This window comes from Giraffa tippelskirchi, chromosome 9 (genome assembly GCF_054371585.1).
Source record: "Giraffa tippelskirchi isolate mGirTip1 chromosome 9, T2T-mGirTip1v1.2.pri, whole genome shotgun sequence".
NCBI lineage: Eukaryota > Metazoa > Chordata > Mammalia > Artiodactyla > Giraffidae > Giraffa > Giraffa tippelskirchi.
The window spans coordinates 152,703,196-152,727,294 of record NC_137283.1 but is presented as its reverse complement, the minus strand read 5'-3'; the positions used below and the strand labels follow the sequence as shown (position 1 = coordinate 152,727,294).

At 40.2% G+C, this 24,099-nt stretch overlaps 1 protein-coding gene across 1 annotated transcript in view; it reads left to right on the top strand.

Annotated features, from left to right (window-relative positions):
- SYNE1 (spectrin repeat containing nuclear envelope protein 1) overlaps positions 1-24,099 on the top strand; it is a 471,658-nt gene that overhangs the window by 4,511 nt on the left and 443,048 nt on the right. The window contains exon 2 of the mRNA XM_081530296.1: positions 5,381-5,671. Within this exon, the coding sequence (XP_081386422.1) occupies positions 5,605-5,671 (67 nt within the window). The 5' untranslated portion in view covers positions 5,381-5,604. The remainder of the gene's footprint in view (positions 1-5,380; positions 5,672-24,099) is intronic.

Below are 24,099 nucleotides of genomic sequence, written 5' to 3'. Positions count from 1 at the left end.
AATGCATTTCTGTATGAAATAATAAATACAGGAATCTCACCTCTCTGCTAGGTGTAGTGGATGTTGCTTGCCACTTTGTAATCTTAGTTCCTTCTCTGAAGAGGATTTGGAGACAGTCCCAGGACTATTAATTGGTTCATGACCCATAAATATCTCTCTAATTCTCCTGACTCATCCCTTTCTGCTTCTTCCTCCCCTACCCCCTACAGTATATTGCACCCAATTAAAAACTGTTAATTACCCTGGGGGTAGTGAGCTCACTGATGGTGCTGGACCTTCCTCTAATGTTCTAGTTCTGTAGGTCATGCCCACATGGACAGGAAGAGGCAGAATTAAGGGTCACTTTCATGTCTTTTTAGTCCAGAGTCTGTGCCTTTCTGGGAACCATCCTCCACATGTCAGGGGGTTGTTGAGGACGTTGTTTAGAACCTCCCTACACAGAACCAGCTCAGAATCATTCTGATTGTCAGAACAAAGTGTTAGTCACTCAGTTGTGTCCGACTCTATGCGATCCCATCTTCCCAATCCAGGGATCGAACCTAGGTCTCCTGCCTTGCAGGCAGACTCTTTACAATCTGAACCACCAGAGAAGCCCAGTCAGAACAAAGCCAAGTCTAAACTCACATCTTCTAACCTCCCAAACACATATCTTATAAAAAACTTTTATTATCATTCTTTGATTCATTTGAAATTTCTTATCAAATTAAAGGGGCATATTTTTACCTTTAAATTTAAGTATCAGCAAAAAGCTAGAATATCAGAATTTCACAAAATAGGAAATATGTGTGTACATGAATGATGAAAGCAAAATATTTAATCTCATGCCCAAAAAGGGAAGGATGTTGCATCAACGTCTTTTGCTGTGGGGAGGAATGAGTTTTCTGGGGGTTATCCTGCAGAGATAAAGTAATGGGAACATTGTTCAATAAAACAGAAATATGTTTTCAGGACTAGGATGTGTTCAGGGATTTAGTTGATATCAATGGGTAGAATGTCAAAGCAATAATAGTTGTAATCACTGTGCCTGTGAAAGGTTCACAGCCTGGTTAGAAGGAGACAAGACTAATTGGTGAGGGATGTAAGATGAATCGCACTTATCAGAGTGTGGATTATTGGTGCAGAAGGAATGGAGGGAGTTGCTCAAAGTGTGCTGTGTCTAGGAGTGGCTTCACACAGAGTGTGGGTCCTGGGTCCAGCAAGCCTTTGGGTTAGATTAGGTGAGAGTGTGAAGGAGTCATTAAGAAACTGCTCAGCAAGAATGTGAGGATATGAAAGGCAGTTTGGGGAAATAATATTGTACACAGCTACTCTAGTGCTGAACTCAGCCCATGGCCCCATGGCCCACACGGAATCTCAAGTCAGAATCCTGAGAGTCTTCAAGATCCCCTGACGGCCCCACCTCCCACTTCCCATCTCCCCTCCCCCACCAATCACCAACTCTTTCATATCTTGCCTCCTTAGGATTTTTTGGATTTTACCCTCCTCTTTCACTATCCTATACAGTCTCTCATCATGTTCCAACTGGGTCCCTAAGATGCCTTTCTAACTGATCTTCCTGGAACTTTGTGTTGTCAACCTCAAATATACCCTTTGAAAATGTAGCTAGAATAATCTAAATTGCTCATGATCACTTCCAGCTTAAAATCCCTTGGGGTTTCCTGTTGTCTCCTGGGGACTCAGAACCTACTTCTGAGCAGAGCACTCAGCCATCTGTCTGCTCCCTCCTTCTCCAGCCTCAGCTCCAGAATGTCACCTGGTAGAGTCCCTCACTATCTGGCTGTTGGTCAAGCTGTTTCCTGTGTCCATGCCTTTGCTCAAGTTATTCATTCTGCCTGGAATGCATCCCATATTTTTCACCTGATTAACTCTAACCCCTTTACCAAGGCTCAGGGCAGAAGCTGTTCCCTCCCAGGACACTCTCAGAACCTCCAGATTGGTTTAGTGCCCATCCTTTATATCCCTCATTTCTGTACTTGCACTTAGCTATGGTTTTTAATTGAATTATCTTTTCTATATTCTAAGCTTCTCAAACAGTAGGTTATGTGTTGTATTCATCCTGTTTATCTAGCACTGAACTCTGGCACTCAGAATGCATTAGTTATACTGTGGAAGTAAGACCAGGTTCATGAACTAAAGTTGGACTCAAAACAGAGAAATTCTGAGCTTAATGTTGTTGTTGTTCAGTTGCTAAGTAATATCCAACTCTTTGTGACCCCATGAACTGCAGCATGCCAGGCTTCCTTGTCTTTCACTATCTCCTGGAGTTTGCTTAAACTAGTGTCCATTGAATCAGTGATGCCATCCAACCATCTCGTCCTTTGTTGTCCCCTTCTTTTCTTGCCCTCAATCTTTCCCAGCATCAGGGTCTTTTCCAATGAGTCAGTTCTTCACATCAGGTGGCCAAAGTATTGGAGCTTCAACTTCAGCATCAGTCTTTCCAATGAGTATTCAGGACTGATCTCCCTTAGGATGGACTGGTTGGATCTCCTTGCAGTCCAAGGGACTCTCAAGAGTCTTCTCCAACACCACATTTCAAAAGCATCAATTTTTCATCACTCAGCCTTCTTTATGGTCCAGCTCTCACATCCATACATGACTATCAGAAAAACCATAGCTTTGACTAGATGGACCTTTGTTGGCAAAGTGATGTCTCTGCTTTTTAATACACTATCTAGATTTGTCATAGCTTTTCTTCCAAGGAGCAAGCATCTTTTAATTTCATGGCTGCAATCATGGTCCACTGTGATTTTGGAGCCCAAGAAAAGAAAATCTGTCACTGTTTCCACTTTTTCCCCTTCTGTTTGTCAAGAAGTGATGGGACTGGATGCCGTGATCTTAGTTTTTTGAATGTTGAGTTTTAAGCCAGCTTTTTCACTCTCCTCTTTCACCTCATCAAGAGGCTCTTTAGTTCCTCTTCACTTTAAACTTTGTTTTGAGTTTAACGTGGTATCAAAATAAAGACCGAGACAGAAAGAGAGAGGGAGGGAGAGGGGGAACTATTTCAGTATTACTCTATTGAGAAGATGAACATGACCTAGAAGAGATAGGAGCATGGTGATCTGTAAGGCAATGGCATGAAGAAATCCCTTTTAATCCTCTAATTCTTGACTGATGGTAGGGGCCTTGTCTTAATCATCTGTGAAATCCAGTGCTGAGCAGGGCCTGGCATGGGGTAGCTAAATTAAAATGAATTTCTTCCCTCATTTCTACCTAGTATATCTGTGGCTAGCTAGCTAGACTTCAGAAAGTTATAATCTTGTATCTGGAGAACCTGAATTTGTAACAGCTTAGGGAAGCCATTTGTAAGATCCTTCAGGCATTCCTCACTGTCCATCAGTCTTCAAATTAAGGTAGCTTTGGTATGTGGGCTGGTGGAATGCTTTTCCCCAGGACATGGAGGCTGCTAATGGGCACACAGCTCCAGCAGGACCAAGATCTTGATGGATGAGGGCTGGCTGGTAGTAATTATTTCTTCTTTGAGAATCCCTGGGGGAGCTGCCCACACACAGGTACCTCTCTAGCTCAGAAACTGCCAAATATTGGGTCCTGCTTCTAGTATCTTTGCAAGTAGCCAAGAGAAATCGGTCTTTCCCTTCTTACGAGGTAATGCTGTTCACTGCACTGCAGCCCCCTAACTTGTTAAGTGGCCAGTACACCCTTTCTGGCCCCAGAAACGTACAAGGTAGCAGCAAGGTACAGGGTTTTATATCCTTTTTAAGGTGGTGGTCTAAAAATGATGCTCTCAGCTTATTCATACAATTCAGCCAGGTACCAGTATATGCTAGTATTAATGCCATTTAAAAAATCCGTTGTAATCTGTAATTACACTGTATTACTTAACCAATTCTTCATAAATATTGCAGGTTTTATGACCACACGTTCACATTATGATGTGTGATTGCCCTCACAGACTCTTCTTATTTCCTTGTTAAGAGTGGACCATCCCACACAGAGGAACTGTTTTCTTCACAGTTTTGTTTTTGCCCTTCTCCCCTGCCATTTCCTTTCTTCACCTTCATCATCATAGCCCAGAGATGAGTATGAATTGTTAAAGTGTCATGTTCACATCGGCCCCCTTGGTTTGGCGTCTTGGTTAAATTTCTTTCTCTGTGTACATTTTTCACGCTCCTCTTCTTTCTGTCGTTAATTGTCCAATTCATGGCAAGACCTCTTCTTCAGTCAACCCTAGGGTTAGGAAGGGAGAAGGAAATGGCAACCCACTCCAGTGTTCTTGCCTGGAGAATCCCAGGGACGGAGGAGCCGGGGGGGCTGCTGTCTATGGGGTTGCACAGAGTTGGACACGACTGAAGCAACTTAGCAGCAGCAGCAGCAGGGTTAGGAAATCCTTGTTCAAAGCACATGTCTCAACGTCAGGATTTCACCACCTGCTCTCCTACTTTTTTTTTACTTCCCCAGTCCAGCATGATGAATTACACTTGACTGAAGCAGAGAATTCAGGAAGAGGTTAGAAGAAAAATGTCCTCTCTTGCTTAGCCCCCTACCACCACAGCCTTACAATTTACTTTAGAATCTTCCTATGGGGAGGGAAAAGCTAAATCAAACCCATATGTCTTCTTAAATGACAGAGTCTCAAACTCAACAGGGAGGCCTGGAGTGCTGCAGTTCATGGGGTCACAAAGAATCAGACAGAACTTAGCAATTGAATGGCAAGTTTTATATTTATCCTGTTTCACTTCATCAAATTTTAGGAGCTAAGATCTGATCTCATTCCTGAAAAGTGTACAAATGAAACAGAGCGGAGTAGGTGTGCAAAGCTGGCTACAATAGCCCAGAGAAGAGGACCTGCGAATATTGAGAAATGCTTGGTGTTTTGGGTAAAAGTATTTTTACTTTCATACACTGGTGGAAAAAAGACTAGCTTAAAAAGAAAACATGGAAAAAAGCAAACACTTCTCCTTTTAGCAGCCAAATTTATTGTGTATGTTTCAAATATTTGTTTGTTTTATCAAGCATTATGGGAATTCCTCACATTTGGCCTGTGCTGTGCTGTGCTCAGTAGGGTCCAACTCCTTGAGACCCCATGGACTGTAGCCTGCCAGACTCTTCTGTCTGTGGAATTTTCCAGGCAAGAATATTGCAGTGGCTTGCCATTTCCTACTCCAGGGGATCGTCCCAACTCAGGGATTGAACCTGCGCCTCTTGCATCTCCTGCACTGGCAAGATTCTTTAGCTCTGAGCCACCTGGAAAGCTCTCATATTTGCCTACCACTTTATAGATTTTTAAGTATTTTTACATTAGTTATTTTACTTGGTAATGAATCATCTCTTCAAATTGAATAAATATAGCTCTACTTTTTGCACTTGGGTGACCTGTATTGATTTTTAAAAAAATATTGAACCTTTTCTATTTGGTTTTCAGGATCCTGAGTTCATTTAAGAAGACAGCCTTAAAGCAAGAGAAGAAAAAGAAGTGGTTGGATCTCTGGGAGATTTTCCCCCAGACTGCTGTGAGTGCCTGGGACTCAGCAATCGTCTGTCACTTAAAAGAACTGGAGAAGTTCAAGTATGTTTTCTGGAGTGGCCTAGGGCCGCACCGCGCCGGACACAGAGTCTCCTGGGGTGGTTCTACCCTCAGGGGCAGCCATGGCCGCCTCCAGGGCAGCCTCGCGGGCCCCTCGGGACATTGCTAACGTGATGCAGAGGCTGCAAGGTAAAAAATGCTTCGAAGCTTTTTTGTTTTATTTTATCAGAGGCTCTACATTTGCAATACTGACTTACCTCAGATTCTTTCCAAATTTGCTTGCATTTTTATTCAATTTTATGAAACTACAGCAAGGGAACAACACAATGAGGGCTTTTATCCTAGTGTTTTCAAACTAGTCCGCACTGTTTTAAGATGCTGTCTTCTTTAAGTAGAAAAAAAGACAAAGCTCTTGTTCTGGTGTTGTGTCTGGGTGAGCGGGACCTTAATGGCTCCTAGTCCAGTGTCCATTTGGGAATTCCGAGTTATTGACAACCTGTCCTTCAGTAAGCGATGAAGACGCAGCGCCATGACAAGGCCCTGATAAGGAGATCATAACAGTGGTGAACAGTTAACTGTGTGCTGTAGTTAAGTGGTTCACTTTTCCCAGGGAGAAGGCTCTTAGATATTTAGAAAGTCTGTAAGTAACAAGAGACACAGAGATCCGGTGGGGGTCATGTGATGTGATGAGGTTAATAACTAGTAGCCTTGGATGGACTGGAACCACGTCCCTTACCTGTGTTCTTTCTCGGACAGCAAACTGTTTTATAGGAGAGAGTTAGCAGTGAAATGTTATGGCAGCTGATAGATGAATTTCTAATTCTGAATTTTCTTTAATATGTGTATTCCTGGAATCATAAAAAAAAAATCATGTACGCATATATAAAAATATTGCTTCTTTGTCACAGTCATCGCTTCTCTCAGGCTTCACGTGGCTATTTTCAGGATATAAAAGTACTTAGCAAGGTTTTGCTCTCATCTTTGTTGAGAGAGCTTGAACATAATGCAGTGGCTTGGCTTTTAGGTTTTTCTACTGTCTCCAGCCAGTGAGCATGTGGTTTGGCATCATAGCCATCACATTAAGTGGGAAAGCCTGACTTTCCTTGCTTATAATACATTTCATGTGCATTGTGGTCATTTCCAGTTGGGCACTTTTGATTTTCAAATACAGACCGAACTACTACATCTGGGTATTCATGACCTGGTACATGCTTCCAGTTATAGAAAATCAGGCAATCAGTGGAGTTGAATGCTTTCCTTGCCTGAACAGAGACCAGCGATCTGACTGAAGCAGTCAGATGCGGTCACGTGACCCCCACCCGCATTTGTCTGCCCGGGCTGATTTGTGATGCATCAGTGCTGGTGGTACTTGTTTCACGTTGATTATTGAAAAATCCCACTTGTCCTGCTGGAAAGAACCTGATTGGATGAAAGACTGATCATTGCTTAGTATGTGCAGAAACCTCCTCCATACGCTGAAAAAACCTCTGATTGGGTGTGTCCATTGCCAAGGATCTGCAGTTTAAGTTGGATATCTTTTCTTGGGTGGATGGAACGCTGAACTTGGAGTTCCAGTCCACTGTCTATGTCTGCCTGGGTGCAAAGGACTGAACCACTTTGTGCCTCAGTAACCTCAGCTGCACAGTGAGGAACTGGTAAGCAAAAGTGTGAGGAAGATAATTAGGTAATAAAGCAGGTTATCCTTTGAGTGGTTAAACGTGGAATTTCTCTGGATAAGATACATATTGATAACAATGGAAAGTTGTAGAGAGTAAATTTCAAAACACTTAATTCAGAATCAGATTATGGTCATATGAATACTCTACTATTTATACTTACTTTGGTTTGAGTGAACGTTCTTTTATTAAGGTAGTGGTTGGGGATGAGAGAAGAGAAAATATATACCTCAGTGTTTTATTTTATTTATTTTTTGTAGAATAGCAACAAGAATGAACTTGGAGGGCATTATGCTAAGTGAAATAAACCACGCAGAGAAAGACAAATGCTATAGGATATTACTTATATGTGGGATCTAAAAAACTGCAACAGGTTATGAATCTAACAAAAAAGAAGCAGACTCACAGATATAGGACCAAACTAGTGGTTACCAGTGGGGAGAAGGCAGAGGGGAGGGGCAGTATAGGGCTAGGAGAGTAAAAGGTACAAACTGCTATGTATAAAATAAGTAATCTACAAGGATGTATTGTAGCCCACAGGGAAATTAGCCAGTGTTTTATGATAGCTATAGATGGAGTCAACAGTGGCCTGCTACTGTTGACAGTGGGGTCAGGGGCACTGGCCCTGGGAGGCGTGGCGTGTTGGCATAAGTCCTCTTGAAGGAGGTCACCATTAGCCCTACCATAGAGTCTGAAGACTCCAGGACTGGGCTGCCTCAGGCCAAACTACAGGGAGACAGCACAGCCCCACCCAGCAGCAGAAAATTGGATGTAAAGAGCATAGCCCTGCTCACCAGAACAAGACCCAGTTTTTCCCACAGCTGGTCCCTCCCATCAGGAAGATGGAGTATCACCTTTCAAAATTGTGAGTCACTATATTATATATGTATAATATATAATGTTGTATAGTGACTGTGCTTCAGTAAAAATATTTAATTAAGGTAATGTTTAGGGGTGAGAGGAGAGAGAAGGGTACTGATGCCTTAGTGTTTTGTTTATTCTTGTGGGTGGGGACATAAGTGGTTTTTCTTGAGAAGTGAGTAAAGTATGGGAAAGTCCTGGAGGCCCACCCTCACCCCACCCTAGACCTGTGATGATAAATGTCCTAATTCACATCTAGGGATCCCACTTGCAAAAGGTGGGCTATGTTTACCTTGCTTAGCCCTCTCAAGATTGTTGTCAAGCTCTGTGAGATAATAGACAAAAAGCCCTTTTAAAACTACGAACACTGTCATATGACAAACTGTCCCAGTAGTCATGGAAGAAAATTGGATGAGAAGATGCAAGTCTAATGGTTTGTCACACTTTGGGCTCATCATGCAAATTTGAGGAGGAATGTTAACTTTTTAATATATTCTGTGCTGTATAAAGCTAGTCATTATATTACATAATGGACTATACTTGCTGTATAATTTTTTTTCCTTTGTAGTATAATAAAGAGTTATAACATATCTTAAGGGTACCTGACACATTTAGAACAGTTAATCTTACAATTCAGGAGAGAAAATTCCTTTGCACTAGGTATCATTAACTTTTAGCATCAAGTACTTCATAAAACAGGTTAATTGGTGACAGCAAAATGTAAGGTCTGCTCAGCTACAAGATGCTACACATCTAACCTGCATTAGTGGAAGCCAAATGGCAGAGGTGGAAGGAAAGTTGACCAGGAGGACTTCTCTGCTAACCTACTGATCTCCTGGGTTAATTCTGCTGATTCAGCTGGAGAGGTCTCCTCCTCAGCTTAGCTCCCACTATATCCTACTGTTGCTCTGAACCCAGATGAGAGTCAGCCTCCCTTGACAGAGGAGAGCTGTCTTCTGCCAGGGGTATTTAGTAACTGTTCTTGCCTGTTAGAATCTCCAAACCAATGACCAAGATCCTAATAATAAATGGAGGGGGGGGGGGACTGCCATTATTGCCCAAATAATTAAGACAATGAGTGAAATTTCTTTGAGGAAAAGTAAATTTCTATTGGGCTTCCCTGGTGGCTCAGATGGTAAAGAATCTGCCTGCAGTGAGGTAGACCCAGGTTCAATTCCTGGGTTGGGAAGATCCTCTGGAGAAGAGAATGGCTACCTGCTCCAATATGCTTGCCTGGAGAGTCCAATGGGCAGAAGAGCCTGGCAGGCTATAGTCCACGGGATCGCAAAGAGTGAAACACCACTCTTTTATTGTATACTCTTTATTTCTCTTAACTTAAATAGAGTCAGAGTTATTATTAATATCATCAAAGTTCAAATCCATAAGAACATTCTTCTGGAATCCTCGTTACTTTGCCTGGATAGATAATCCACGTAACTAAGTTACCCTCCCCCCACTCTTCTCTTGGGTTTTATTGTCATATCAGCTCCATGAATAAACTAATAAAAAGTATGGAGGTCTGAATAATGATGCCTTGGCTTTTCTCTCTTACTTATTTAGTTTACATTCATAATTGTTGTCTGTTTTTGTTGTTTGTTTCCAGTGCTAGGAAATTAAAGCGCATGCACAGATTGTGACATAAATTAGCTCCTACTGTAGCAGTTCAATATTTCACCTTTGCCAATATTTGTGCTTGTTTGGGCTTAATGTTTTAGGCTGGGATCCTGAATTATGGATAAGCAGACAGACTGCAATGCAGTTTCATTTGCTGTTAAGAAAAATGAATGTTTCTGTAACTTTCATCAGTTTAAATATAAGCATTTTAATATTTAAATAAAAGAAAATAGTAGACACTGGCATAGTATAGGGCATTAAATTTTAATTGCACATAATATGTACATACATTTTCTGCTCTTAAAAGACTTACTGTTGTTGTTTAGTTGCTAAGTCATGTCTGACTCTTTGCAATCCCATGGACTATAGGTAGCATGCCAGGCTCCTCTGTCCATGGAATTTCCCAGGCAAGAATACTGGACTGGGTTGCCATTTCTTTCTCCAGGGGATCTTCCTGACCCAAGGGTTGAATCCATGTCTCCTGCATTGGCAGGAGGATTCTTTACCACTGAACCACCCGGGAAGCCTAAATGCTTACCAAGGGAATCTGTTTAACAGGTGGCTCATGGAGTCACTTTAGTTTATGGTGGTGGTTTAGTTGCTAAATTGTTTCTGACTCTTGCAACTGCATAGACTGTAGCCTGCCAGGCTCCTCTGCCCATGGGATTCTCCAGGCGAGAATACTGGAGTGGGTTGCCATTTCCTTCTCCAGAGGATCCTCCCAGCCCAGGAATTGAACCGGGGTCTCCTGCATTGCAGGCAGATTCTTTACCAACTGAGCTACAAGGGAAGCCCGATCTTCCCTACCCAGGGATTGAACCTGCGTCTCTTACATCTCTTGCATTGGTAGGTGGGTTCTTTACCACTAGCGCCACCTGGAAAGCTGTTTTAGTTTATAATCACATCTAAAAAAGTAAATGTTGAACGGTTCAGATCATAAATTTCTTTAAGATAGGGACAAGAGGTTCAGGCTTTTGTCATTTTCTCTAGGGTTTCTGCATAATGTTTGCTTTAAAAGGGTTTGTTGACTGACTTTTATCAATTACATTGTTTTCATTTGAAGGTCATCTAGAAAGATTTTTATATGAAGTATCAGTGTTGATTATTTCAAGGCAGGGTAGCATTCATGCAACTTGGTAGAGCAAGAGGTAAATGCCAGAGAAGACCAGATGGGCATGCTAGGGTGTCACACGGAGATCAATTAAATAAAAAAGGATTCTTGATTGTAAGGTTAAACTTTGATTTTTTTTTTTTTTTTTTTTTTGGCGCTGCTGGGTCTTTGTTGCGAGGGCTGTTCTCTAGTTTTGGAGAATGGATGTGCTCTCTAGTTGTAGTGTGCAGGCTTCTCATTGCAGTGGCTTCTCTTGTGGAGCACGGGCTCTAGGGTGCTCGGGTTTCAGTAATTGCTGCCCATGGACTCAGTCATTGCTCTTCCTGGGCTCTAGAACACAGGCTCAATGGTTGTGGTACACGTGCTTATTACGTGCTCCACGGCATGTGGGATCTTTCCAGGCCAGAGAGCAAACCTCAAACCCGTGTCTCCTGCATTGGCAGATGGACTCTTCAGTGCTGAGCCACAAGGGAAGACCCTAAGCTTTGATTTTTAAACATTGTGAATAAATTCAAAGAGAAACATGAGAAAGGGGGGTAACATTTACTTTTGGCGATATATCTATGAAATTTGCTAACTGTCCAAAAAACATAATCATGACTTTCCCCTAAAGATGTTTTTAGGAGCAATGTTAAACTTTTTTGGGTGCATATACAGTATCTGTATTTCCTACAGATACTGTCTTGTGTTCATTTTACTGTTAAAAATAAAAGACCTCAGACTAAAAAAAAAAAAAAAAAAGATGACTGAAAAATAGAATAACTGATTTTCTTTTAACTTCACATTAAACATTGCGTGGAGAGTAAAAGGTTGTCATCTTGTAACGATTCTGATTTTCTATAGTGCCCTGAAGATTAAGTTTTATACTTTGTTACTCTGACTTAATGACTCCTCTTATTAAAGTACAAAGTAGTGTCAAAGATCCATTTATCACGTCTAGGCTGAACTTCTCCTTTTAATTTAATCTCTTTCTTCCTATAATGGATATTATTTGGTAGCATCTCAAGTTTAAATGCGGAGAAGGCAATGGCACCCCACTCCAGTACTCTTGCCTGGAAAATCCCATGGGTGGAAGAGCCTGGTAGGCTGCAGACCCATGGGGTCGCTAGGAGTCAGACATGACTGAGCGACTTCACTTTCACTTTTCCATTTCATGCACTGGAGAAGGAAATGGCAACCCACTCCAGTATTCTTGCCTGGAGAATCCTAGGGACGGGGGAGCCTGGTGGGTGCTGTCTATGGGGTCGCACAGAGTCGGACACGACTGAAGCGACTTAGCAGCAAGTTTAAATATAACACAAAGCTTGACACAAAACAGTGATACTTTGGAACATATTAGTTCAATAACTATTTGATGAATGAATAGATAAATCATGATCTCTAAGTTAAAGAACTGAAGATCAAATTAGTCAAAACATATGTTAAAACAAAGGAAGAAACCATTTAAATTGGATCCTACTTTATTTGCCTTCTTTTAAAAAATGTTTTTCTGAGTTTTAATTAGAATTGGGTTTTGACCATAAAATCATTTTAAGGACACATGTCTAGCCTGAGTGGGTGACTTTATTGACCCCTCAGATATGTGCATGGTTTTTGTAATTATAGTGCTTTAAACACATTTTTCCTTCCTAAAGATATATTTCACCCTCCTATTACTTTTAAAAATATCAAAGTGTTTATGTTTGTATAATGCCCTCTCTTGCACACCTTTCCTTTTGCAGAGCCTTTTTAGCCACTGTGCATTATGGAGAAAGTGCTTGGGGCCTTCAGGATATTTAAAGACCTGTAAAACTACTGACTCTCAAATAGAAAAAGAAAACTGCTTAATCAAAATTAACAAGGGTTTACACATGCTAAAATTATGGGAACTAGTCAAATGTAAATCCAACCAATTCAAAAATTATTTATGTTTGAATGTATCTGACATGGGGTATGGGTGCACTTTCCTGCTATTGATACAGTGTATGGCAGGCCTTTAAAGGTAAAGGTCTGTAAGGCATACCAATAAAACATAAAATATTCCTACACTTGGCCTCCAAATTAATTCTCGTTAACATACCACTAATTTTGTTACATTCATGATGAAATTCTTCCTAGATTCTTGTTCTCCCTATCAAATCCCAGCTTCTTGGCCTGGCATCCTATTTGCATTCCATCTTAACTGTCTAGCATTTGTCTCCTCTGGGTCCCCTACTTATCCCCAGATATCTGTCAAATGACACTAGCAGTCCTCTCAAGATGTACTGAGTTTTCTGTCTCCTGCTGGGACAGTGTTGGGAAAGACTACACCTAAAACTCCAACTTATCTTCAAGGCCCAATCTAAATACAGTGTCTGCAATGAAGACCTTACTGCCAATACAATCGGAAACTCTCTCCCCTCTTTCTAAATACCTTGTTGCACTCTTATGCCCATTGTTTGGCACTGCTTTGCATGATGTCACATGTAGTGTCTAATCCACCCACTCAGAGGATAAACACCTTGAAGGCAGAAATTAGGTCAACTTCATGCCAGTGCCCTCCCTACACATTGATTAGCACAGTGCACTTCAAAATATGGATGCTTCGTAAGTATTGTTTGAGAGCATATAATATGAATACTTAACATCATACTGATTTTCAATCGTGGAAGCAGGGAGACCTGGAGGGTCAACTCTGGTAAGTCAGAAGAGATAAGAATGGCTTTGACTAGATATTAAACTGGATAGAGCAGTGGAAAAAATCTAGATGTATTTTGAAAGTAAAGCCGAAAGATTTTGCTGATGGATTGGAGGTAGTCTGTGAGAGAGAAGACGGAAGGGTAGCCCCTTCGTTTTTCATTTGGAAGTGAGGAAAGGCATAAGACTGTTGGGAACAAGGTTGAGAAAGAAAATCAAGGGCTTTGGGGGGACATGTTTCATTTTAGATGGCTGGTGGGCATTCAGAACAGTAGTTGAGTGTCTATGGCTGTAGAGGTCAAGAGAGAAGACACAGCTGGGGAAAAAACATTTGGAAATCACAGGCACCCATAGTTTTTAAAGCTGTGAGATGGGCCGATACCACCCAGGAAACAAGAACAGATAGAAAAGAGGTTACAGAAATAGAACATCCAGCATCAGGGGTTGAGGAAAGCCCCACATATGAGACTGAGAGCTGCAGCCTGTGTGGTCAGAAGCATGAAGACAGAAGCCAAAAGGAGAGAGTTCAAGGAGGGAGTGATCAACCACGTTCTCACCGTTAGTGTTCTTAGCATGTGCAGGATTCATTGTTTATAGCATATAAAAAGATTGTGTGTTTTTTATACATAAATATCGAGCCCGATTTGGTGCAAGGACATATGCATATAGTTTCAAAATAATTTCTGGAAGAATAAGAGAATGATCCTGTGTGTTGCCCATAGAAGGTTACAAGGTTCTTGGAAGTTCATTGGATATGAGCAATTCCTTAAGTATTAATGAAATCTAATTCTGTATTGATGCTGAGCCCAATCAAAATTGCATCCTAAGGATAAAATAGCTCTCACTCAGACTCAAATCAGTTCTCCATCCTCGTGGAGTTGGCGGCCCTGCTGTGAACTGAAGGATTGTCCTCGTGAGAATGGTGGGCCCACTGATGCCGTTTTGGACGCCTGTGTGGGACTCTTATGTCACAGCACGCCTCCTCCACTCATAATCTCCACTTGCCTCCCTTGGCATTATCTTTCTAGATTCATTCCACATAACAAAACTAATAACACATTCCCCTCATGTTTTGGAGAAAGTTTTTATGGAATCGGCGTCATCTCTTTTCATTGCTTTGGTCATGGTTGAGTTAGCTCCTCTAGGACTTAATAAAAATATGATTTTAGGGATGTTTGTATTATCTGAAACATTGTGGTGATTCTGGAATTTTCCACCAAGACTGAGGTGGTAGGTTGTTGTTATTTAGTTGCTAAGTCTTGCCTTGCCCCACTTCCCCAAGGCAAAGGCAACGAGAACTTCCATAGCTGTTTCATTCAACAGTGGTCTGTTGTTGTTACTTGGTCACTGAGTCATGTCCAACTCTTTGCGACCCGTGGACTGTAGCCCACCAGGCTCCTCTGTCCATGGGATTTCCCAGGCAAGAATGCTGGAGTGGGTTGCTATTTCCTTCTCCAGGGGATCTTCCTGACTCAAGGATTGAACCCTTGTCTCCTGCTTGGCAGGCGACTTCTTTACCACTAAGACACTGGGGAAGCCCTTCCCCCAAATGCTGTAATTGAATTTGGGAAACCTATGTTTGCATTCAGGGGAATTCTTTCAGTCACTGTGCTGATAGCTATTTAACCCTGCCTGTGTTGAGTCAGACCTGGGGTCGTGGGTTGTCCTCTATAAGAAAAGTTCAGGTGTCCTTGAACTTAAGACTTTTATGAATGTATAATCTAGGTAATAGATACTGATAAAGGGGAAAATGCTAGACGTTAAATGTCATGTGATAAGTTCCTTGTATACCTTAAGAGCCTTACAAAAATAATTGACACCCCCTAGGTTATTATTTTTCTCTTGTATTTTCCTTCTAACTGGAGCTAATGAAAAATGTTGACACATTTTTTTATGTGTTATTCACACCTAAATACATAGCTCCTGATCTTTGCATGGCATTTTATAATTTAATTAAGCGCAATTAGTCATTATTCAGTTAATCAAGCACTTGTTTAGTTTAGAAGTTATCATGTAAGAATCTATACAGCTTTGCCATAATTCTAAGGAAAGGCAAATAATAATTCTCTGTTTGTCTTACTCAAATAAATGAATGTAAATAACTGAGAAATGAAGGAATTGACATCTGCATCAAGCAGGGTCAAAGACAAATTTTCTATGTAATATTTTTAATTCCTTGGATGTAGTGAAGTCTGCTTTAGTATTTTTTAAATGGTTTCTGTGGTAACCTATGTTCTTTTTCCCCCCATTGTTTGTAATGACCTCTTGGAGTAAAAACAAACAACTTCCTTCCTCTACTGATATTAATCTTTCATGTTTAGTAAACATTGGTCTCCACCCATGTTTTTAAAAAGTCGCTTCCCTTGAACTATGCAGTTGTTCTCTGTTCTTTTGCTTCCCTTCTCCTCACATGTGTCACCAACATTGTCCACATGACATTTTGAATCCCTTTTATCTACTTATTCTTTATTATACTGATGACTTGTTTTCAGGACTTACCTTGTGAGTTTTTTTGTTGTTGTTACTGATGTTATTATTTTGTGAGCCATGGTGTTCATGTTGCCAAGAATTATACTAATTACATTCTCATGGTCACATTTTCATCTCCTTTACTTCTTTGAGAGTTCTCAAAAATTATCTCATTTTATCCCATTGTGGTTGATATGAACATTCATTGCTCTAGGATTGAACATAAAAATATAGAATTCTTACCCAGAAATCTGGGAGCTAAACTCCACTGTACCCTAGATGATGAGAGAGATCGTCCAAAGTACAACTCCAAGTGGGTCTTTAGCCCTGTTTAAAAGCCTACAGTGACTTTGGCCTTCCTTGGTGGTCCAGTGGTTAAGACTTTGCTTTCCGGTGCAGGGGGTGTGAGTTTGATCCTTGGTCAGGGAGCTAGGATCCCACAAGCCTCTGGAGCCAAAAACCCAGAACATAGACAACAGAAGCAATAGTATAACAAATTCAATAATGACTTAAAGAAATACTTGGTAAAAAAAAATACAGATAAAAGCCTACAATGACTCATAACTTTCAAGATAAATTTATTATTCAAAATTGATCTTCATATTTGGCTCCTTTTCATTTTTCTTTGTTTCCAATCACTCTCCATTGAGGATGTCATTTCCATCACCCTGAACCACTTCTAGTTCTCCTCGTGTAACTTCCATCTCACTTCCATGTCTTTGCATGTTCTCTTTCTCTGTCTCTCTCTCCCCTTTTTATTTTTTATTTATCTAGACTCTGCTCAGGCTCCATGATTCAGCTCACACACTGTCTCCTCTGTGATACCTCTTCCAGTACCACCAGCCAAAGTGAAAAGACTCCTCCTTGTCCTCTAAGTTTGATATGTTTCTGTTAAATTATTGATTATATCAGGCTGTCATGGTTTGTTTCTTTCTCTCTGTGTCCCATTAGAATATTCCTGAGAGTAGGAGTCTTGTCTTAGTCAATTTTGGATCTCCAGCACTGACCATGAAACTTGACTTGTAGTGTGTCCTCAGTTGTACTTGCCTGCATTTAACAAATATTTTTTGAGCATCTGCTATGTCCAAGTCCTCTGACAACAGATGTGAATATGATAATATGGGATTTGTGTCTTCATGGAGCTGGAGTCTACTGGAGTGACATGATGATTAACAAGGAATTTATAAACTGGGTGATAAATGTGATGGGTGAGTAGATGTTTGATGAAATAATGAATGACTAAATTAAATTTCCACAAAACGTTCACATGTATTTAAGTACATTGACCAGACTAGCAGACCATTTAACGGTTTGAATTATTTTCATGCAATCTTTTACTCTGCATGTTGACAACACCTTATTCCTGCAAGCTCGGGTCCCTAGTTTTGTAGAACTGGCGTAGTTGTTTAGATCGGAAGGGACTTAGCATTTCTAATTCGATGTACTTATTCTACAGATGAAATAACAAAGTTCTTAAATAGGGAAGGGGTAAGCTAAGGTCCTACATAGACATTTGAGGATCTCCAGTCTTGAGAAGATTGAGGGGTAACCTGCTTTTCATATGTTAGTGCATATTCCTTCAAGATTATTCTTTTGCATAGTTGCTAATGATCACTGTATCATTATGGATAGGAGACAAGACTGGCTACATAATTTTTTTTTTATTTTGGTCTATTATAAATAAAAATGTGGGACCCTCATTCAACAGTTATAAAGAATAGTTAATATGCAGCAGAGCATTAAGCCGTGTGTAGGGCCCGTCTGAGTGCAGGACCCCACAGGGTACTCAATCACCCCCCCATGAGGCCAGCAGTGCTAGGAGATTGGACTTGGGACCCTGAGGATATTAGGGCCATTGCAAAGTAAAATTAAGAGGTGGAAGAGGGTCAAGAGGAGAGGAAGGAAAAAGTCAAAGACATCCTTTAGCTATCTCAAAATTTTATCTGGAACAGCCTATAAAAGGAGGACTCTTTCTCTCATCCTCATCTCAACTCTCCCTTGACCAAAACACAAAGCTAGTCCTTGAGTGCAAGAGGCAATCAGTCAACCGATCTGTGAGTTGAACATACTGGGGGCCTGGGAGCCTTCCCATCGCCTACAATCTTATCTTTCTGGGTTCAAAATAACTTATCAAAAAGATGATTCATGACCACTTAGTGAATTGATGCTTGCTGATATATTTCCTCAAAAGGAAAGATTGTTTTGGTTATTAATTATTTTTAATATCCAGTTTTCTACCGGAAACATTTGGGTTGTACTGAATAATCATGATGAGAAACTAGCAATAGTTTTCTTATTTCTAGATATACTTGTGCTAATTATATCCCTTTAATTTCTCTGTTCTGCAATTAGTAGCACTACAGTGAGATTTGTAAGAAATAGGATATAGGGTGTATAGAAAGATTTGGTGGAAATTTCTTGTCTCTTGACTTCATCTTATTCAGTAAAGTTGTGAAAAATCCCTAAAGAGTGCGTGGCTCTTGTGTTTACAAGTCAAAAGGCGTGAAAACATGTAGTTTATAAGCATTGCCAAATTCATAGATCTCATGCAGTGAGAGTCAGATATTCTGAGATAATTTCATGTTCTGATGTTGTGATACTTCGTTATTTTCATAATTGTGGTAGGAAAATACTTTTGCATAACTAGTGAATTTAATAAATTAATGTAAAACATATCTAAATTAGACTGGAGACACATGTAAACAAATAGCACTCTTTTTAAAAAATTCTTTTCCATTATGGTTTATTACAGGATACTGAATATAGTTCCTTGTGCTATACAGTAGGACCTTGTCATTTATTCATTCAGTATATAATAATTTGCATCCCAAACTCCCAATCCATTCCTCCGCCACTCCCCTGGGCAACCACAAGTCTGTTCTTTGTATCTGTGAATCTGTATCTGTTTCATTAAATACATTCATTTGTATCATAGTTTAGATTCCACACATAAGTGATATCATGTGGTATTTATCTTTCTCTTTCTGACTTAGTTCACTTAGAATGATAACCTCTAGGTCCACCCATGTTGCCGCAAATGGCATTATTTCATTCTTTTTTTAATGGCTGAGTTGTATTCCATTGTGTATTAATAATCCAAATGATGTTTCCTTTTGAGGAAATGTGTCAGCAAGCTTTAATTCACTAACTGGCCATGAATCATTTTTTGATAACCTGTTTTTAACCCAGAAAGATAAGATTGTAAGTGATGGGAAGGCTCGCAGGTCCCCAGTATATTTAACCCTTAGACCCATTATTTCTCCATTCCTCTGTTGATGGACATTTAGGTTGTTTCCATGTCTTGGCTATTGTAAATAGAGCTGCTATGAATATAGGTGTGCATGTTTTTTTTTCAAATTGTGGTTTTATCTAGATACATGCCCAGGAATGGGATTGCTGGATCATATGATAGCTCTGTTTTTAGTTTTTTGAGGAACCTCCATTTCCATAGTGGCTACACCAATTTACAGTCCCACTAACAGTGTAGGAGGGTTCCTTTATCTCTACGCCTTCTTCAGCATTTGTTATTTGTAGACATTTTAATGATGGCTCTTCTGACCAGTGTGAATTGGTACCTCATTGTAGTTTTGATTTGCATTCCTCTAGTAATAGTGATGATGGACATCTTTTCATGTGCCAGTTGGCCATTTGTATGTCTTCTCTGGAGAAATGTCTACTTAGGTCTTTTGCCCATTTACAATAGCACTGGTTAACATTTTCTATTTGATTTTATAAAGTCTGTTTTCTATGAAATACATGTGTCTCATCTTTGTGGTAAAATGGCTCCTTTTCAAAATAATAGCTCACCACCACAACAATAATCAGACAAACAAAAATGGAATGGTATTTCTGATATATTTTAAACCTTATGCATTTTCTTCTTTTGAAACTTTGTACTTTTAGAAAGAATAGTGTCATAACAGCATTCAGTCTTGGTGATACTTTCTGAGTTTAACATGATGATAGCAATGATCACACAAGTGTCTATAAATATTTGGAAGATAACCAGTTATATTAAAAATATCACTTTGTTTATTTAACATTACCTATAAAAATCTTCATTTTTAAAGATTTTCTAGGTGACACTCAAGATTGAAAGCTAAGCATCCTGAAAGGGTTATAAAATTTTATGACTTTTGAGGGAAAAGTCTTAAAAGATCTTGTCTAGCTCTGATTTTTAAAGATAAGTAACTGAGATTCCTAAAGATTAAGTTACTTGTACAAAATCATGCATGTAGTTAAGACAAAATAGGACTTGAACCTTTAGGTTATCTGTCTCCAGAATTATGAAATTTTATGAATTTTCTTCTCATAATAAAATTATATGACCCATTAATAAGCATTGTCTCTTTAGCTTTGTTCTGAGTTGTAAAGCAAAGTTGGTATTTAGTGTGTGTTTAGTTCACATAAAACCATGCACTTTATATTTACCTCTAATTAGAGCACTTTTTACAAATAGTTGGTGCTGTTGGGGGCATAACTAATGTCTTTCTCAGCTTTGCAAAATATGGTAAATGTTCACCAAGCATCTGCTGAATGGATGTTAACGTTAGTTACATTAGTAAATTCACCGCCTCTTCAGTGAGCCTTTGAAGAGACAGACAGAGAGTCAGAGCGACGGACAGAAAGAGAGAGAGGTCTTTAGCTCATCACTTGATTTTAAACTAGCTTCTATAAGGCTGTTGCAAAAATTTCTCTGTGGGTACTACTTACTTGAACTAGCAAATATTAACTATAGGCTGTAGTTTTTAAAGTAATGTTATTCTAAAGAAGGCTTTTTCTTCTGAAAGCTTTGCCATACTAGTTGCTTTGCATTTGTGTGATCTTTTGTTTGTAAAATGCAGTAAAGGGTGGACATTCAGAAGATATTCCATTTCTATAGCAAACATAATCAGCACCTCCTGTGTTCCAGACCTGTGTTAAGCGTAGAGGATCTTACTGTGAAACTGACATCCGCATCCTGCCTCTTCCAGGATGCAAAGCTAGTGACCTGCTTGTAACCACAACTGGTACTAGTCACTCTGGACAGGGGGCAGAGCACCCCTTGGAGGTTGGTTGAGATTTCTCCCTGGATGATGCCCGCCATGGCCCCAGGAGTCTCCCTGGCTACCGCGGTGCTGGTGCTCCGCCTTGGGTACCGGTCCTTCCTCGTGTTAATTCTCATGCCGGGTTTTGGGAACTAGGCCACAGTCTGACAGAACTGCCAATGAGCACCCCGTCTTGCCACACTCCAGATGGAATGTTGGTTTGTGGACAACAAACTGTGGCTCCTTCTCTCCAAGCACTGCCAAGCCACAGACGGGGAGGACGGAGGGGTGAAGGATGCTCGCTTCCTTCCCAACACGCATCCGCGGTGCATTTATGCCACAGACTTGTAACATTACCTTAGTCCTCATTATACCGGGGAAAGCTGGCTGTGGTTCCATGTCCAAGACTTTTAGGAATAGTGATTGTTAATTATTACTTTCCCGAACTTATGGGGAAGGTATGGGCTAGTTGAATAGCATACTCTGCCCATTTTATTTAAAACCAAGCATTACTCTAAATGAATGCATATAGCTCCAAGAATGATCTAAAATACTTTTTAAGTAAGAAAAAGCCCCAAGCCTTAATTGTAACTATAAAAATGTCTTTAAACATCTGCATTTAGAAAAGCAAAATTGTTCCTATGCTCCAAAGTATAAAGAAAACCTTTCTACCCATAAATCTATGTGTGGTTCCAACCTGATGTTGGTTTTAATTGGCTTAGTTATTGATGCCTAAGAAAGGGAGTTTTACAAGGGAAAAGTCAAATCAGCCTTAAGTTCAAACCACTGGATTCACGTGTTGTAATGCAATTCTTCTTGGCACAATTGCTTCATAACCAGCTACACATTAATGAGGGCTTTTATGTGTTTGTTAAAGATAACTATTTCCCGTTATCCCAAATGGCTTCTATGTGGGTCGAATTATCAGTGCAGAGCATTAGACACTCCCTTTACGTTTCAAGAACAATTAGTGCTTTGAAAATACTAAGTGGCTTTTGCTTCTGGTTTGAGAGAGGAAACATGAGTCTATTTTTCAAAAACATCTTCATTGCTGGTTGGCTACTTAATAACTTATCATAGAAAATGTGATGTATAGAAAATACAGAGATTTTATCATTACTTTTTTAGCCACGTGAGCTGAAAGAAATAAGTCCAAATGGAAAGCTAGTAAGATGGCTGTACTTTAAACAAAAATATTCTTCATAACCTACAGTGATTGTTTTCAGCATTTTATCAGTGAGATTAAACAAAAAATATATTAGATAGGTCTATAATTTTTTTCCAAAATTTAGATAGCTTAATTTTCTCAGATTATACAAATAATATGTTTGTTAAGATTCAATCAGCATAGAAAAATATAAACAACAAAGTGATAATATCTCCAATACACCTAGGTAGATGAATAGATGCCTGACAGAAGATGACTTATTTTTAATGGGAAGATAATTGCTCTACAATATTGTGTTGGATTCTGCCATACATCAACATGCATCAGCCATAGGTATACATACGTCCCCTCCCTCTTGAGCCTCTCTCCCACCTCCCGCCAATATTCCATTTTAAATGTGCGCCATTGCTGATTTAACTAATCATCTGTTGTGTCTCGCTTTTCACTATTGTAGGTAAGAATAATAATCCTTTAACATAGGATGCTCTTCTTTCTGTGTTGGATTTTACTTTACGAAACATCGACTAGAGACTTCCCTGGCAGTCCAATAGTTAAAACTTCACGCTTCCAATGCAGGAGACATGGGTTTGATCCCTGGTCAGGGAGCTGAGATCCCATATACCTGGCAGAGTGAAAAAGAAGCATAGACTAACTGTGAGACAGCTTTATGCCTTTTAAGAATCAGTTGTATAATCATTTTAGTGAACAAGTTTTCCAAAGAATAAGGTGGTAAAAATCTAATGATCATTATCAGTGACTTAAAGTTTGAATATAAATTGATAGAATACCCCATTACTGTGAAATATTTTCACATGATGTTCCCAAACATTTTTCTTTAGATATAATCAAACTAGCTAACCCAGAAGAAGAGTTTTGCTCTTCTGGTATCTGCATCTGACTTAAACGGGTGCTTCTGAAAGGAGATTTATGTCAGGAGCTGATGTGCCCTTTCCTTTGGTCAGACTGATTCCCATGAGGTGAAGGTCAGTGCCATCAGCAGCATTTTATTCAAAATAATACAAACATGTGTGCAAAACAGCACTACCTGTGTTATATTAACACTGGATTTAGTCCCCATGTTGCAGAATATAACCTTGAAACTAAGGATGCAGAGCAAAAAAAAATCTCTAGCTGAGGTAGTGGAATTTTATGTTCCTTTTCCTTGGATCACCCAGACAACTGGCTCAGCTGTCAGTTTTATGCTGTGAGTGGGAAGGAGAAGCTGGGAGAAGTCAGGAAAATGATCAGGGCCGAGACGCTACAGTCTTGCCTTGTATTCCTTCCAGGGCTTATTTCATCTGCAGGGCAGTTCCTTTAGTCTGACATACAGAGATCATCTTCCCCGGCTGGCCCCGGCCCCTGCTTCTCCGTTCTGCCTTCCTCCCTCCTGCCCTCCCTCACTTCTCTGTACCTATCTCTCCCTGAATGGTAGCTGCTTAAAACTTGATAGATATTAACCAAAAAAGAAAGCACCTCTGGATCTGGTTTCAGATGACAAAAATTTGTTTATTTATATTCTGTTTGTCCCGGAAAGAACTGAAAATGCAAAAGTGCGCGCAACCAATTGCAATGTGGTTATAAATGAGGAAGCGAGTCGCTGAGAGCCGTGGACAGTACTAACTAACATTGCCTTGCTTCTTCACTTCAGGCAGAGCGTCCAAGTTTTTCTCCCGCTGAGGGTGGAAGGAGTCAGGCTGGTGGAGGAGTGGAGGGTGGAGATGTTGTACTGAGTGTCTTATTTCCTGGTTGCTGAGCACCAGACTTTGGCATCAACTGAAGGAACATAATATTAGTGGACAATTGGGGGTCAGGACAACCCAGGACAAAGAGCATCTGGATAAACAAAGTGGCTGGGGAACCCTGGGGGTGAATTTACAAAGCCTCTGTGGCCTTTTGCATACACCCTGTGACTGGTTGTCAGGATGGAGTCAGTAAGGAATATGTACCCTCCCCACCTCCCCACCAGCCTCACTCTTTGTTTAGATAGTCTCAATTGCCCAGTGCTTAGACCTCAACCTATGAGCCATTTCTCTCAG